The sequence below is a fragment of the Octodon degus genome, unplaced genomic scaffold (assembly GCF_000260255.1).
Source record: "Octodon degus isolate 3935 unplaced genomic scaffold, OctDeg1.0 scaffold00095, whole genome shotgun sequence".
Lineage (NCBI taxonomy): Eukaryota > Metazoa > Chordata > Mammalia > Rodentia > Octodontidae > Octodon > Octodon degus.
The window spans coordinates 6,885,127-6,902,338 of NW_004524671.1; the positions used below are offsets into that span (position 1 = coordinate 6,885,127).

At 43.4% G+C, this 17,212-nt stretch overlaps 1 protein-coding gene across 5 annotated transcripts in view; it reads right to left on the reverse strand.

The window, feature by feature from the left end:
• Positions 1 to 1,345: 1,345 nt before the first annotated feature.
• Positions 1,346 to 17,212, reverse strand: part of Pcsk5 (proprotein convertase subtilisin/kexin type 5) — a 433,314-nt gene continuing 417,447 nt past the window's right edge. For 3 of the 5 annotated variants that reach the window (XM_023722966.1, XM_023722964.1, XM_023722963.1), the window contains 3 exons: positions 10,780 to 10,895; positions 8,970 to 9,156; positions 1,346 to 4,329 (listed from right to left, as the gene is read on the reverse strand). In XM_023722966.1, coding sequence (XP_023578734.1) covers positions 3,932 to 4,329; positions 8,970 to 9,156; positions 10,780 to 10,895 — 701 coding nt within the window. In that variant the 3' untranslated portion in view covers positions 1,346 to 3,931. The remainder of the gene's footprint in view (positions 4,330 to 8,969; positions 9,157 to 10,779; positions 10,896 to 17,212) is intronic. The other 2 variants (XM_023722965.1, XM_023722967.1) reach the window with 2 other exon arrangements.

The following is a 17,212-nucleotide window of genomic DNA, read 5'->3' on the forward strand; positions in this document are numbered from 1 at the left end:
AAAAAAGGTTGAATGATATTCTTCTATGTGTGTGTACTACATATTCGCTTATCCATTCATTCATTAATGGACATTTAGTTTGTTTCTACCTTTTGTCTACTGGAAAGAGCACTTTTATGGATATAAATGTTCAGATGTTTGCTAAAAAACAAAACAAAGCAAAACAAAAAAATACCTCTCAACCCTGGATTTGGGGCTAGAGCTTAGTGGCACCCGCCTGGCAAGTACAAGTTCCCGAGTTCAATTCCTGGTACCAAAAAATATATATATATAAAAATTCAATCCTATAAGGATTTCTTGCTTGCTTACTAAGAGCCAGGCACTGTGCTGAATTTTGAGAAAAAGAAAAATAGGGGGCAGGGAGATGGCTCAGTGTAATAAGCACTTGCCTGGCAAGCGCAAGGGCCTGAGTTCAATCCCCAGTTCCACCAAAAGAGAAAGAAAGAAAGAAAAAGAAAGATAGCTCAAAATAGCTTCAAGGCATCTTTCAATGTTTACAGATGTGTGAGCAAACAGTGACATCACAAGGTGATGTGAAAAGGTATATGCACAAAGTATGTAGGCAGCAGAGATGTGGGAAAGTGATCAGGCTTCTGCCACGAAGGCCAGTATGTCCTTGTAATACAGGTCATATGAGCCAAGATTTTAAAGGGTATTCAATCAGGAATTTTCCAGCAGGTCAAGTTTGGGGAAGAAGCATCCAGAAGACTAGGAACAGCATGCCCTGAAGGAAGTGAAATAAAAGGGTGGTATCCTGAAGAAATTACAAGCTATTTGGCACTACTGCAGCATAATAGAAGCTGGGAAATGAAGAAGAGCCAAGCAGTTTAGGTGATAAATAGAGAGACACAGTCTTTGCAGAGTTTTGGATATCATAATCCGCATAGGTGACGAAGAGCCAGACAGGGTGGTGTGATGGACCTTAGAAATGGTCTCTGACAGCGTTGAGGCAAAATGGGGAAAAGAGACTGTAGTTCAACAGTAATTCAAGAGGAAACAGGAATGGTTCAGATGAGAGGGGTGAAGGCTGATGGGGGCACTGGTTGGTTTAGAGCACAGAAAACTCGTGCTTGATGAGACTAGCTCAGCCACTGGATGTAGAGGTCTACAAGGAGGAAAAGAAAACTCTTGTTATATATCTCCTACTTGGCAAGGTATAGTTCTAAGTCCACAGAAAATGCTCAGAAATAGTCCTTTAAAAAGCAACTCTCTAGTACTGTCTGATCTGGATTTAATTTTATTTCCAATTTTAAAATTACACTCTATGGGCCAAACTTTCCAAGTTTTTATCCAACATCTTGGTTTACTTCAAGTCTACAAGAATTCTCTTCATATTTCCAAATTATTTGCACCACAAGTCAATAAGACTTCTCTTAATAATTTAATAAATTATTTACAAAAAGAAAACCAAAAGTGATTTTTCCCCCAACCACATAGTTACCTATGAGGACAGTTATTAACATAGAATTCAAAAGGAAAAGGAGAATAATGTGTATGATCATGAAGAAAGAAGGAAGATGTCAAACCTTCCCAACACACAAACAGGAGACTTCTCTTTATTGTAGGTCACATAGAGTAATAACACATCTTTTTCTTAGTATTTCAGGTCATTCCAACCTCATTCAGCCTTTACCTGTGTGTCATAAACAGATTTTTGGGAGGCACAATGATTTCCTGGCTATAAGAAGAAATGCCATCCTGTCTATTAGCGTTTTTATATTGTCAAGAAAGATGAGCAATACAGTGCAAACAAAGTGACTTGTTTCTTATGATGACAGTGTAAATACACTGCAAGAGCTGAGAGGTCCTTCCATGACTATGATGACTATCTTTTAGGCACTTTTTTGTATATTTCAAAGAATGGAAAAGAAAACCATCAGGGCTTCAAAGAGATTCTGATCAGATAATTTTGAGTGATCAAAATTCTGGGAAGCATATCCTATGTACATGTGATACATATGCTCTCCGAAGAATTTTTGAATCCACGGTCAGCAAACTCCACACTGTTGGTGATATCTCTTCTACCACCTGTTTTTGTACCACTATGAGCTAAGAACAATTATTATATTCTTAAATTCTTGGGGGAAAAAAATCAAAAGACGACTATGTGATAATGACCAGAAATTCAAGTTTCACTATCTCTAAATAAAGTTTTATTGGAACACAGCTTACCACTCCTTCTGTACTGGCCACATTTGTGTTACCACAGCAGAGATGAGTATGTAGAGACCCGTTAGCCCACAAAGCCTGGAGTATTCACAAGGGCTCTCTTTCCAAATGATGTTTGCTGACCCTTGTTTTAAGAGTTTTCTGCTAAAGGAACAAGACTTCTATAGACTGAAGGTCTCTTGTAGATGAAAGTCAGTGATATGTTGTATTTGAATATATGTATATATGAATTTAATAAAGATCATAAAGCTCCTAGGATATTGAAATCACAGAATAAAGCAAGACACATGATTTCACTGTATTTAGGATACTTATTTTTTCATCCTGTTCCAGTGGAGCATTGTTCTTAAGACATATGTTTTAAGGTCTTTCTTATCCTTTCCATGTTGATCAGCTTTCTGTGACTTATTCTCTTGTAAGCCTTAGGCTTCTTATAGAAATGAACAACAATGATACCAACCTAACAGAGTTGCAGTAACACTTGGATAAATGAAGTGATTGTTTTTAAAGGAATTACTTAGGTCCACAGCAGCTTTGTAATAAATTTTGCCTTGCTTACCACCACTATCTGAAAACATCAGTTTCACTTTTTGGTCTTCTGCTCCTAGCAATGCTTTTAACTTCTGCTTTGATGGGAAACTCTAAGATTCTGCTGCTACTTTCCTGTAGCCAGGGCGCTTCCATCTGCATCACTATCGGCTGCAAAACCTTCTCCAGCTGCGGAGATCTACAAGCCCACTTGCCAGGGGAGTGGGAGAACAAACTCACGACGCTGACTGGGGTCGGAAGGTTGTTCGGCAGCTGGATGATGGCTTCTGGAGAGCAGGTTGAACTTTATTTTTTAGGTTATACACTAGTCCAACTTTTTCTGTGGAAAATCTACACTTGTGTGATCAGGTGCTGATGAAAGCTTGGCTGATTCAGCTGTCAAATTCTTTTTTAGAGTGGATGAATTTGCCATTTTATCTATTTTATGTTAGCTGAACATTGACATTTTTTATTTCCTACCACAAAACTCTCTTAGAAAATCACAAGGGGGCAATGCTGGGAAATGTGGTGCTTTACCTCGCACTGGGCTTTGAGGCCTGAGCTTGTTGTCTTTGGGATTGTTGGACTCCAGGTTCCTGGGGAGGACCCGGGGCCCAGGGAACTTGTCAAGCCTCAATTATAATGCTGCTTCTCTCTGCCTCTCTCTAAATGTACCCTGAGCAGGCTTAGCACAGATGTCTTCTGACCACCAGGGGTGCTCTGCAGAAGAGGCGAGGACCCTCTTTTCTTGGCCTTTACAAAACATTTCTGCCTAAGCCCAGCTAAAAGGAAGAGACATACCCTCCCAAACAAGGGAAACTTTTGTACCTCCTCCCCTCAAAATTAGTTAAAGAAATATCAGAATTCCAGAAAGCAGCAGATATCTTCACAGTGCATACTGGAAACAGAATTTCTGTAGGTCCTCTGCCACCCCCCACATTGTATTTAATCACATCAAAGAGTTTTTTTTACAAATCTCACTTGCTTTTGCTTCCTGCATGTTGTGGTCTTGACATATTGTTTTGAGGAAAATGCCTTCAAATGTTGTCTTGCCCCTCAATTATGGTTGAGAAGGAACTGTTAATGCAGTGTTGCCACTCAAAAGAAGCAGAAAATATTTCAGAATTCTTACATATTCTCATTGGGCTTGGGTTTAAGAAGACAGACATGCACACAGTAGCCTGGTGTGCGGATAAAACCAGTCCATTGATGCGAGGGGTGCAGTGGCGTCTTGTTACTGGTAGGAGTAACTCTCGTCATCGTACTCCAGCTCAACCTCGTCTTCCTCATCCAGCAGTCCGTATTTAAACTTCCGGTAGACGGTGCCATCTTGGCCCATGTAGACAATGTCATCATCTTCTTCCTCATCATAGTCCCTGTCTCTGTACTCAATCACCTGGTCCTCTTCAAAGTTGCTGTTCTCGCGATAGCTGCTCTTGTAGGAGTAGGACTTGGCAGGGTCAGTCAGCTTTTCATAGCGGGCCTTTTGTGTGGGCTGGGGGCGGCCCCGAGACTTCTTCCAGACAACCACAGCGGCCCCCAGCAGAAGCACCAGGGTGATGGAGGAGGTGATCAGCAGAGCTGTCTTGGAGCGCTCAGCAGGCCCGGCGGGCTTCTGAAGGAGGCACTCCTCTGATGGACGATGACCCAGAGGCACAGGGGAGAGAAGAAACAGAATTAGGAAAATTGGTTTCTGAGGTAAGGAACTTCATGCTTAGTTTTGAACACCTTAAAAGGTGGAATCGCTGTCCATGGTTTCCTGGAGGCCTAGCTTACAAAACTGCCTCTGTAGCCCACAAGTCCTGTCCATATCGAAAAAACAAACAAACAAACAAACAAAAAAAAAAAAAAAAACCAGCAGTAACAACACAGTCCTTTTAAAAAGGTCAGTCTGAGATCCAGTGTCTAACCTTCTCAGTTGATTCTTTTATTTCGCTCCGGAGAAAATATTTCATCTTTGCATGCTGAGAGCTAGGAATAGAATAGTGTTTTTTTTTGTATTTAGTACAGTACAGGGTCTATAGGGTCTCACTACACAGATTGGACTCATAGTAATCCTCCCATGTTCAGCCTCCCAAGTGCTGGGATTACAGGTGTGTGTCACCACACCCAGTCTCATTTGCTGTCTTAGCGTGCCCCGGTGTCAGGGCTGTCACGGCACGCCGTGGATGGAACCTTTCTTGGCCCTTCCATCTGCCTAAGCAGGCACTTTAATCCGCTGAGCTATCTGGCTGGCCCCATATTGTTTTCTTTTTTTTCTGGCTCAGCCCACCCTCAGGGTGGGGCTGGCGCATTATGTGGTGCTGGGGATAGAACCACGGTACCCTGCGCCTGCCTAAACTTGCCTAAGCAGTCGCTTTAGATCGCTGAGCTATTTCCCTGGCCCTAGTCTTTATATTCTTAAATGCTTGCAAAAAATAGAATGACTATTTGATAACTATCAGAAATTCAAATTTCACCATCTATGAAGTTTTTATTTGACTTAGCTGTTTTTAAGATGACTGATTTTTCTAAGATTCAGTCCTCTATCTCTACCTGCAAGCCTGCTACTCCAACAGGACTGACCTGTTGTTCGGGGGGCTGGAGAAGGTAAAGGGTAAAACTACTGACTCCTAAAGCCACGAGGGGCCTTAGAAATTGCTTAGGGCAATTTGTTGTGGCCGTTGAGGAAACCAAGGCCCATGGAGTGGAGGTCAACTGCAACACCGTCCAAGACAAGACCACCTTTGTGGCACACAGCAGTTCCAGCCTATTAATCTTCACTTTATCCAGCTTTCTACAGACATGAAGGCAAAATGGTCTGCCAACTACTTTTTGGCCTTTTGGAATTTTGTGACCATCAGCTGGCAGGAAAGGAACAGTGGCGTCTTTTTTTTTTTTTTTTTTTTCAGCACCAGGGATCGAACTCAGGAAAACAGTGGCATCTTTAAATGCTGCAAGCCAGCTTGAGTGATGGGTAGTTTCTCCGATCACAAAGGAGCTTCCTGAAGTCACGAGTTCTGTCCCTTTCACCCATAAGCCCCCTGTGTTCATTCCTTGCCTGACAGGGTGGAGTAATCACAGAAGCACCACAGAGTGAAGGATTAAGCAGTAACTTTAGCAATAGTGTCATGGGTGTCTCTATTTTACACTTATTCATTCAGTTAGTAGATTCGGCCAAATAGCTCAGTGGATTAAAGCGCTGGCAAGCAGGCACAAGGGCCAGGGGTTCAATCCCTAGGCCTGCCATGCTGGCCCCACCCCCAGGGCACGCTGAGACAGCAATTGAGACTGGGCACATGCCTGTAATCCCAGCTCTTGGGAGGCTGTAAACAGGCGGATCACTATGAGTCCGATCTACTAGTGAGACCCTGAACACCCTGTAGACCCTTCCCTAAAATATAAATAAATAAATAAATAAATAAATAAATAAATAAATAAATGCTAACATTCAGTTGGTATGATAGATTTACCTAATTTGCTTCACTTTAATTTAGCTCAGACTTGTAGGAATGTGAAAGACAGTACAAAAACCTAGGTAAAACACTGCTTAATCTATGGCCACACCACCCTGAACGCGCCCGATCTCATCTGATCTCAGAAGCTAAGCAGGGTTGGACCTGGTTAGTAGTACTTGGATGGGGGTGAAACACCACTTAGACCAGGTTTGATGTGCAGGTTCAAGTAGGCATCAGGTTCTCTGTAAAGTTTTTGAGCCACTTGAGAGATGCGTTCGCAATCTAGTTAATGCAGGTGAACTGCTGCCAGGTGCAACGATGTTTTGCTCATTGGATCTGATGAGGCGGCTAGGATGCACCACCAACATCTTTTTTGGTACTGCTAAACAAGTTTTCTGTTTTATCCTCATCCTTATTCTCATTGGATTTTGACCATCTATAGAATTTTTTCCTTTAAAGCATTTTAATAAGGGTCTACAGGGTATACAGACTCTCACTAGGTAGATCAGATCGCCCCTCCCCTGGGGCACACTGAGATGGCAATTGAGACTGGGCACCTGTGTTCAGCCTCCCAAGACCTGGGATTACAGGTGTGCACCACCACACCCAGTCTCAATCACTGTCTCAGCATGCCAAAGGGGTGGGCCGGCATGGCATGATGGGGATTGAACTCCGGCCTCTGTGCTTTGCCTAAACAGATGCTTTAATCCACTGAGCTTTCTGGCCAACCCTTCTTCCTTTAGAGTAATACCACTGCTATCATTCCATTTGTCATTATTAATATCAGTACAGATTTGTTCCCTGGAGGAAATGAAAATACCAAAGGAATAGATACACAACTTGTGTGTGATACTTTGGGGTAACTACCACCTGGAGGAAGAGAATGGACACGAGACCTTCTGAGATGGCTTCAAGTAGGGGGACCCATATGCAGCATCATCTACCTGTCTGTTCTCTGCCTTAGGCTGCAGAGGCAGGCCAGCCTTTGTGCTCTGCTGTCCCTGAAGGGGTAGACTGTTTCAGGAACAAAAGAGCAAGTAAATAAGCAAGAGTGATATTTTCATATTTGCCTCGCACCTGGTTAGGCAAGCACTCTACATGCTGAGTTCTAACCCAGCCCAAGAATCTTTGGGGTTTTTTAGTTACTCCAAGTGTCTTTGTTTTTTTATTTTATTTTATTTTATTTATGTGTGTGTGTGTGTGTGTGTGTGGCCAGCTCAGCCCACCAGGGGGCGGGGCTGGCTGGCATGTGGTGCTGGGGATTGAACCGCGGTCCATGTGCTTTGCTGAGCTTGTTCTAAGTAGATGCTTTAGACCACTGAGCCATCTCACCAGCCCCACCTCCAAGTGTCTTTGTAAGAGCCACAAAGACACCAGGAAACTTACTAAACAGCTCTTCATTGGAACAAAGTTTCAGAAACTGCACCCAGCGTGTGTGCGCGTGTGTGCAGGCTCTGGGCTCCCACAGCAGCACTGATGCAGTGAGGGTCAGCACTCCTCGCAAGCACAGCGCGCATACTAGGCAGTCAGACACTGGGGTGGGTATGTCTGAGCCCTGGGAGAGCCGAAGAAACCGAAGAAGAACCCATTACTGGAAAGACGACCTTAAGAACCTAACTGAAGGGCCAGCCTGATAGCTCAGCATACTAAAGCACCTGTTCAGGCAGAGTGCTGTGGCCTGGGTTCAATCCTTGCTGTGCTGTGCCGGCCCTGCCCATGGGGCAAGCTGAGACAGCAATTGAGACTGGGCGTGGTGATGCACGCCTGTAATTCCAGCTCATGGGAGGCTGAAAACAGGAGAATCACTAGAAGTTCAATCTACATAGTAAGACCCTGTAGAGCCTGTAGACCCTGCCCTAAATACAGGAGGAAAAAAACCCCCAAAAACCTGAAACAAAACCTAATTGAAAAACTGTGATGGAAAGAGAAAAAAATAGCACTTTCCTAGTATGTGTAAAATTTAGTATTGCAAATAAAGAAATAAGAAATAACTGGCTGGTAGCAGTTCCGGATTTGGGATTTTCTTAAATTTACAAATGGACAGACTCCCATAAGTACCTGTTTTGGGGGATCACAGCATGTTACAACCCCAACAAAACAACTATTTGTGGGCTAGAGAATATGTTTGGAGAATATTTCAACCTAATGTAGTCCTGGCTGAGGAGGGGGCTCTCTGGAGCCCAGGAATCTGAGACCAGCCTGGGTGACTTAGAGAGACCTCCATCTCAGAAACAAAGAATGTTTGTTTCCATCAAATGAAATCACTAATTGAAGATATGAGATTGCAACCAGTGAAAACCAAGACACATATATGAATGGGCTTGGAGGTTGGAAGACACCTGTGGGCTGGAAACTGGTGAATTGGGTCTTGTGTTTTAGCCTTCAGTGAAAATATATTTCTAGAATGCTTGAGCTCTCTAACGGAAAGCCTTGATTTGGGCTGACTTCCATAGAATGATTCTTCAACAAAAGCAAGATAATACTGCTATCAGCTTCTGTAGCAGCTAATTCTTTTAGTATGTGTGGGAGGGAGACTAAGAAAGTAAATGTGTGAAGGTCAAATTCTAGGCCTACTTGATGGCTGCTCTGGGAGGCAGCATGGGGATGGAGGACCGTGGCCTTTGCTGTCCAAAAGATTCCTGTGCTAGCTCGAGGTAAGTCTCTTAATGTAATCAGCCCTTTTGGTCTCTGTCTCCACATCTGTAAAATGGGGTCTGTAACACGAGCTGGATAACGGACACGCGGATTCAGGCATGGAAGGCGTGCAGAAGGCACTTGATAGGAAGGCAGCCTTCGGATCTCCCTGCGCTCTCCTCCCCTCCACTGCGCCCTCACCCGTGGTTTCCTGGCAGTCGCAGCAGTCCTGGGTGGAGTGGGGCCCGGAGGCATTGCAGCACTGCAGGCAGCGGCCATCTTCCGGGTGCAGCAGCAGGGGAGCGGGGCACACTGTACAGTTTTTGGGCCCGGGGCCCTTGCATTCTGTGCAGCTCTCATGGCAGTTTTCGCAGGTGAATTTCTCGCCCTGTTAAGAACAAAGAGGATCCTTCTGAGTGCAGACGGATTAACTCCCAAGTCAGAATTTCCTCTCGGCTCCCTAAGGCAGGAGGCAGGTGGCGGGCCCAGAAAGACGGTGCGCTCAGGCCCATTCTCACTGTGCTGGGTGAAAGAACCAACTGCCTGCTAGGGACAGACCGGTGCCTGGCCCTGACCTTTGAGATTTGGCAAAGTAGGGGACAGGCTTCCAGAATAATTTCTTATGAAGCAACAGATCCTATGCTTGGGACAGCTCAGGACAGGAGCTTGTTTTCTCTGGTTCACACTATATAGACTGTCATAGGTTTAAGCATTCTGCCTTCATTTCCCATAATTCACAAGTGTGCTGTTGCACGTGTAAGCAGTTCCTAGTTTCCTCTTAAAACCTGGAAGACCTGTTCTCACTCCCACATGGCAGTGCCACCAATAGGGCCGAGTGGCATGCACATCCCTTTTGATGTGCTCCTACTTTATGTTGCTTCCAGACCTTGCTGTTACATCTCTAAGACACACGACTTTCCACTGTTCATCATGCTTGCGCTCTGGTTGTCTCTGACCTGGCATCTGCCAAAACCCGGAATGAAATACATGGTGACTCTGTGACTAAAACTGTTAAATCTCATTGGCAGGAGAGTCCAGAGATGAGAAGAAGAAGAAAAAAAGTAGCTTTCCTCCTGACAAGTTACTATGTGCTTGGTGCTAGAAACCTGATTAGGGAAGATACCATCCCATCCTACTTTTGTTAACTTTGGAAGACTAGTAAAATAGCACAGGAAGCATGTCAGGGCTGGGGGTGGTTCAGAGGCAGAGCACTTGCTAGCACGTAGGAGGCCCTAGGTTTGATCCCCAGGATCACGATCAATCGATGATGATAATAATAATAAAAGGAGTGGAAATTGCATTACTGAGCCTCTTGGCACACCACAGATGCTGCGGAGGAGTTCTAACAGCCGCTATTGCACCAACTCTGCTCCATGCAGTTCTAGTTCTCTTACTGCTCGCGTGATCTTCCACAAATTACTTAACCTCGATGAGCTGCAGTTTCTCCAAACTGTAATGAGGGTGGCTGTTACCAGAGTCGAAAGCAAGCAGAGGCTGTGCTGGTTTGTGTTCATGGAGTTTTACTCACTGGCTAAAGTTTGGAGGCACAATTAAGAAATGAGTGGGCTCAAAAATCAATGGCTTTTATGCACACAGATGAGGTCTTCTTAGTACAGTGTGAAGAAGTAGTATGGGAAATGAAGTGTGTGTGTGTGTGTGTGTGTGTGTGTGTGTGTGTGTGTTTCCCACCTTGTTCATGTGTTTCTACTTAAGACAGTCTGTATTCCTGAAATAACTTTCTCATGTAGACTAAAACCTTTGTAACCGTGAAACATGGGTTCATTCTGAAATTCTCCTGCCCCATTATTTATTCTAGATCCTCTCAGTTCCTGTGAAGACTACAGTGAGGGCAGCCCTGTTATTTCATGATACAATGGAAGATTTTAAAATGTTCTGTGGTGAACATTTTTAAACAAAAGTGAGTGTTGGAACGTTAAGATTTCTTGATTGTCCCAAAGGATATGGAGGAACTGAGTTCATGCTCCTTTCTAGAAGGATGGGTGACACCCACCCTGGCTCTCAGTACCTCTCCCACTCGGAATTTCCCCACGGCACAGTCCAGGCTGCAAATTCCCCCCATGAAGTGGTAGTTCCACACACAGGATAAGCAGTGTAACTCTCCTTTTCCTGAAAGAAAAAAAAAAGCCAATTAGGAGACCAGCCTCGTATTTCAGCCTTTGTCTCTGTTCCAGAACACTCAGGAGCAAAGACCATGTCAAGTAAATTGAAGACGACATTGATAGAGCATATTTTTTAAAAAGTCTAAAAGCCCAAGTGAAGACTTACCAATTATCCCATTAGCTGAGTCTATGCAGACTCAGTCTGGAAATCAAGCATTCAGAGATGACAGACATTTTATCACAGCAAGAGAAATTTCTAAAGAAGGAGAAATCATGCAGAAAAGTTTATAAAACCCTTCTTTGTGATGATTATTGTCTAACTAGTGAGGGGGATGACAGCAGCTCATGTGGAGAGTCCTCATCCACAGTGGAGTCGTGAGTGGAGAGTCCCTCATGAAAAAGCACCATTCGAAGATGTGAAGTTCTAAGGCCAGGAGAACTCAGCAGATCATTTGATCCTGTGATTCTTTTGGGAGATGAGATGGTGGTGATAGATTCTTTTAGAATTCTTTTAAAAACTATGAACTCTCTCCTCAGAATCGGCTATCCTATTTACTTACTATTTTTTTTCATTACACAAACACCACCAGTAACACTCAGACATGCAGTGCCGCTGATCCAAGACTTCAGAGACAGTGGTCAAATCAAGATTCACATTCAGACAGGTGTGGTGGTGCACACTTGTAATCCCAGCACTCAGTAAGCTGAGGCAGGAAGACCTCTGTGAGTTGGAGACCAGCCTGGGCTACAAAGTGAGCTCAAGGCCATCCTGAACTGTCTCAAAAAAAAAAAAAAAATCAAATTCAGGTTTGTTCACCCACAGCATAGCTTTTTCTCCCACCTTTATCTGCCTTAACTCCAGAACCATCAGAGACAGGAGCACTGAATGTCCACAACCTGTTCTGGGTGGCAGTAATGTCTCTGGCTCTAATGCAGGCATTCTGAGAATGACTGACCCAAACATTTCTCTCTCTGTTTATTGGAAAGAGTTGGGGATGGAAGATCTGAACTCCTGCTCAGGTTATGAGGAAGGCCCTGGCATTTCTCTGATAATTCAAAGCAGGAATGTGGAAGAGAGCAGAATGTGCCAGAGTTGTTAAACCCTGATGGAGGCCCTGCCGTGCTGTCAAGGGTGGTTGGATGAACTTGATGAAGAAGCACAAGTTCTGTCTTTCCCACTTACAAAGGAGTTAAACTGACTTTTATTGCTTGATCTTCAAGCTTAGTCATTTGTTGTTTGTTGTTTCTGTTTTTGGTTTTTGTGATATTGGGGATCAAATCCAGGGGTATGCTACCACTGAGCTATATTCCCACCTCTTTGTATTTTGTTATTTTGGGATAGTGATTTGCTAAGCTGCCCAGGTGGGATTTGAACTTGTGATCCTCTTGCTTCAGCCCTTCTAAGTGCTGGGGGTAGGTAGGCACCACCAAGCCTGGCTCAATTTGATCATTTATAATGTTTTTATGAAGAAATAAAGTCTGAGCTCTGAACACCTTAAAGAATAAACTGTTAGGGCCCAACTGCTCATGAGGTTGGGGGCTGTTTGCAGTGGTGTAAATCTATTTTTTTTTTTTTAATGTATTTAGTATGAGGTCAACAGGATCTCACTATATGTATCGGACTCATAGTGATCCTCCTGTTTTCAGGCTCCTAAGTGCTGGGATTACAAGTGGGTGCCACCTTGCCTAGTCTCAATCAGTCTCAGCACACCCCCGGGGGTGGGGGAAGCGCAACATGCCAGGGATCAAACCCTGGTCCCAGCATCTGCCTAAGCAGGCACTTTAATCTGCTGAGCTATCTGGCTGGCCCTTGCAGTGGTGTAAATCTACAGCCTCCCTTCTGTTTTAGCATTTCTATATATTCTGAAACATAATTGTGGTTTCTGATAGAAGAATAAATCTTTTGCCACCTTCTTTCCTTTTCCCATACCACATTTTCTCAATTAATAAATAAGTTTCCCAATAAATAAATAATTAATTTAAATAAGTAATTTCTAATTATTACAGCTTAGATGTTTTACTCCAACTTTTTTAAACACAGGAAGTTTTACTTTTAAAAACTTTATGTTTTTAAGGGCTGGGGAGATGGCTCAGTGGAATAAGCGCTTCCCTGGCAAGTGCACAGGCCTGAGTTCAATCCCCGGTTCTGCCAAAAAAACAAAACAACAACAACAACAACAAAAACCTTTATGTTTTTGTGTATCTTTTTTGATGATTTTGCTTTTATTTACATAACTCTTAGAGTCAGTATGCGATGTATAACAGAACATAAACCTACAGTGCTGCACTATATGGTACAATCAGCAAAAATTACAGCACTGTATAAATAAGGTGTACTGTACAAAACAGGACACCAGGGCTTTATAAACAAGATATACAGACTGTACAAATAAGGTGGGTGGTAAGTCCAAGCAGTGGGTGCTAAGTCTGAACAGCATCTCTATCCTAAGTCTGAACAGCTCTTAAACAGGTAGGTCATTAAATGATTATCTATATCTTCTATAAGTGGGATGAGATTTAGCAGTGGAAAGAGGGAGAGGAAAAGGGGAATAAAAAGAATGAAGACATGTTATGTACACGTATCTATTCCCACAATGAACATAATCATTGAAAAACTTTATGTCTTTAATGAGGAGAAAGTAAAGGCATGTGGAATCTAAATCAATGACATTCACCGAAGGAGCAGAATGCTGGTTACCAGAGGCTGGAGGAGCGGCGAGAGCGGAGAAATGCTGCTTCCAAGGGCACCAAAGGTTCAGGTAGGCAGGAGGGGAAGGTTCTTGACATCATTTGTTGTACAGTACAGTGATTATAGTGATAAGAATGTGCTGTATATTTCTAAATTGCTCAGAGTAAATTTCAAACATTCTTATGACATAAAATAAGAATTATTTGACGTGCTAGACACGTTAGTTAGCCTTATTTACTCCTTCCACATTGTGTGTATCATAACATCACTGTGTATCCTGTAAATGTATACAATTATAATTTGTCATTATATGGTAAAATAAGGGCATATTCTCTACCAATGAGTTATACCCCATCTTTTCGTTCTTAATTAACACATAATAATTATTTAAATTTATGGAGTACAATGTGATGTTTTGACACATATACATCTTGTGTAGCAATCAACTCAGAGTAATTAACAATCCATCAGCTTGAACACTTATGGTCTGAGGATTTAAAAATCTCCTTTTCCAGCTGTCTAGAAATACGCATTATTACTGACTATACAGTTGCCCTACTATGCAGCAGAACACTGGGAAGTACTCGTCTTGGCCATGACTGCAGCAACCTCTCTGGATTCCCTCTTCACCCCTCCAGACTGGCTAGTGTGACACATTGCTGACTCCATTTACATGTGGGTGACCCACTGCTGACTCCATTTTCACATCTTCTGCTGATCTCTTGCAAAACCTGCAATCTGGGAACCTAAAATCTTTCACAAAAAGCAGGTTGTTAATTTCCAGACTGTTTTCTCTTGCTTTCAAGTTTAAGACTGTGCATCTAGCACTGCTTCGTAGAGCCTCAGGGTTTAAAGGACAGGCATTGTCATATTTCCTGCCAAGTCAGAACAGTCCACCACCTGCTTTCCCTCAGGCTGAGCCCCGTGGGATGGGCTCAACAGATGCAGAATAACGCCTGGGTGTCTGTGAGCATTAGCTGCGCTCAGAGAGAGGTCTCTGGGAATTGAGGTGGCTCTGGTTATGCAACTTGGGTTTGATTTCAAATAATCTTATGAAGAGGATAAATATAGAGCTACACATGGTTGTAAGGAATGCGCTAATGATGGATGTATCAGTTGCATAACAGGCACACGCTAGGCCTGGGTGTGCTCTGCTTCTCCCCTCTCTTGACTATCTGCAACATCCTACCATTAATTGGTGGTCAAAAGGGAATGAAATACAACTTATTTGGTAAATATCTTATGTAGGAAATTTTTTTGGAGGCAATGGAGGTTGAATCTAGGGAGCACTGAGCTACACTGCCAGTCCTTTTAATCTTTTTTGGGGGGAGGGCAGGGCCTTGGTTTCTACACGGTCCACATGGGACTTGTACATGCAATCCTCCTGCCTCTGCTTCCTGTGAGGCTGGAATTACAGGTGTTCACTACCATGTCCAGTCCCAGTAAACTTTTCTTGATTATTTCAAACTCATTTTTTAGTGTGACTGCTAAAGTTTTAAGAAAGACTTCACCCCTTATATTTTCAACCCAGCTTACCACCTAAGAGAAAAAAAAATCTCTTCCCAAATTTTATAAGCTATATGTTGTAATACCAGGGGCAGATAAAGATTCACTGATCACCTGACTTATTTTTATTTTCTCTTTTTTCTTTTCTGGGACACAATACCCAACACTCACAAGTTAAAGGAGGAAAGGCTTATTTCAGATGATATAGGTTTCCATCCATACTTGGCTGACTCCAAGTTAGGGCTGTATGTCAGAGGGCATCACAGGGGAGAGGAGAAACAGTCCATGGTAGGGTCTACAGGGGGGCACTGAGATGGAGGAGAGGAAGAGAAGGAGGAGAGGAAGAAGAGGAGGAGGAGGAGGAGCAGCAGCAGCAGCAGTAACAGCAGCAACACCAGCACCAGCTCCAGCTCTAGCACCAGCAAGTCTTCCTTCTTTCTGTCCCTTTATACTACATCCAGGCTATAAGCCTTTTGGGTGATGCCACCCACATCCATTATGGAGCTTCTATATTCAGTGAATCCCATGCCCAGGACTATGTTAATTCTAATCAGTGGATTTGATTTAGTGCCAAACACCCTTAATCTCATTATCACATACCCTAGATCCAGCCAGCTCCAAAAAGCCCCATATGTGAGTACATGAGGCTTTGGGAGGACATCTGATACAAACTATAACACCAGCAAAGGATGTCTACAGCATGTGAAATATGTGTCATGGTTTATGTCTTGATGTCCCCTCAAAGCCTCATGTAGTCATAGAGTTTACTTTGGAGGTGATTTCCTCTAAAGTGTGCAATTGACTCATAGTGGAATATTGGGAGTAAAGGTGCTGGGATTAAAAGTAAGTGATTGCTGGATCAGTCTACTGATTGGATTGGCACTGTCCTAATCCCAGTAGACTGGGTACAATATAGGGATAGAAAGAGACTTGTCTTGTTCTCTCTTGTTGCTTTTGCTGCTTTCCACTACCAGGAATTGTTGTCCCTCTGCCATCTGCCACTCTGTCTTGGAGCCAGCCAATTATGAACTGAAACCTCTATAAACTGTGAGCTAAATAACCCTTTTCTTTTTTAATCTTGGCGTTTTAATCTTGGGGTATTTTGTCTCATCAATGAGAAAAGTAACTAAGTCAGAATTTGGTAACAGAGAGGTGGGGTTGTTGCTGTGACTGTACCTGACCATGTGATTCAGAAGCCTTTGATCTGGCTCATGCGAAGATTTTGGAAAGTTCCATTGGTGCCAACTGAAAGAGAAGCCCTGGAAAGCCTTAGGCTATTCTGTATGGGAGATTCTGGTCAGAGCTCAGAAGACCAGAAAGCCAGTAAAAACTAGGCTCAGAAGACTTCTGCTAGGAAGGACTGCTTTTGCTATTGGAGCCCAGACATGTGTTTCATGCCTTAACAGAAAGTTTGTCTGCATTTTGTTTGTGTTCAAAGATTGCCTGAGACTGAGATTAAGGACAGTGGACTAATTAATCTGGCAGAAGAAACCTCAAGCCAATCGAATGTTGAGGCAGTGGCATGGTTAGCATTGGGGGCTTTTAGCCAGATCTATGTTAATAACCAAGAGCAAAGAGCCCAGTAGAATGACTTAAAATGTTACGAGTGGCTAGAAAGAAAGCTCAAGTAAAGCTGTGAACTGAGAAGATAGAGAAGAGGGGACCTTGATTGCTCAGAAAAGAATAGAAATGATGGCCTGATGACATCACAGAAAGCAGCCTACCTTTGCAGCCTCAAAATTGAAAAGTGAAAGACTTTGCTTTGAGAAGAGAGTTCCAGAACACCACGTTTCAAAATGGTGGTGGCCTAAAAAATTTGTTCCTTGGAATTGGATTCACAGTGCTCTGTAACCCAAGCACTTGACCCCTATAGCCATGGGAGAGGGAAGCCTGCTGGCAGCAGACCTGGGCATCGTCCACATGGTGCCAGGTTTTGGTATATATGGAATGGAAGAGTGGTGGGATCAGAAAGGCTTGCACCCAAATTTCAGAAGGCCTGGGAAGCAAGGTGGTGTGCCCCTGACAGGGCAGTGTCTAAAGCTGAGAATGTGAAGCCAAAGGAATCCCCAGAAGATTGGAAAAACCAGGAACATGGATTGTCTGAGGAAAGCTGCAAGGAGGGAGCAGAG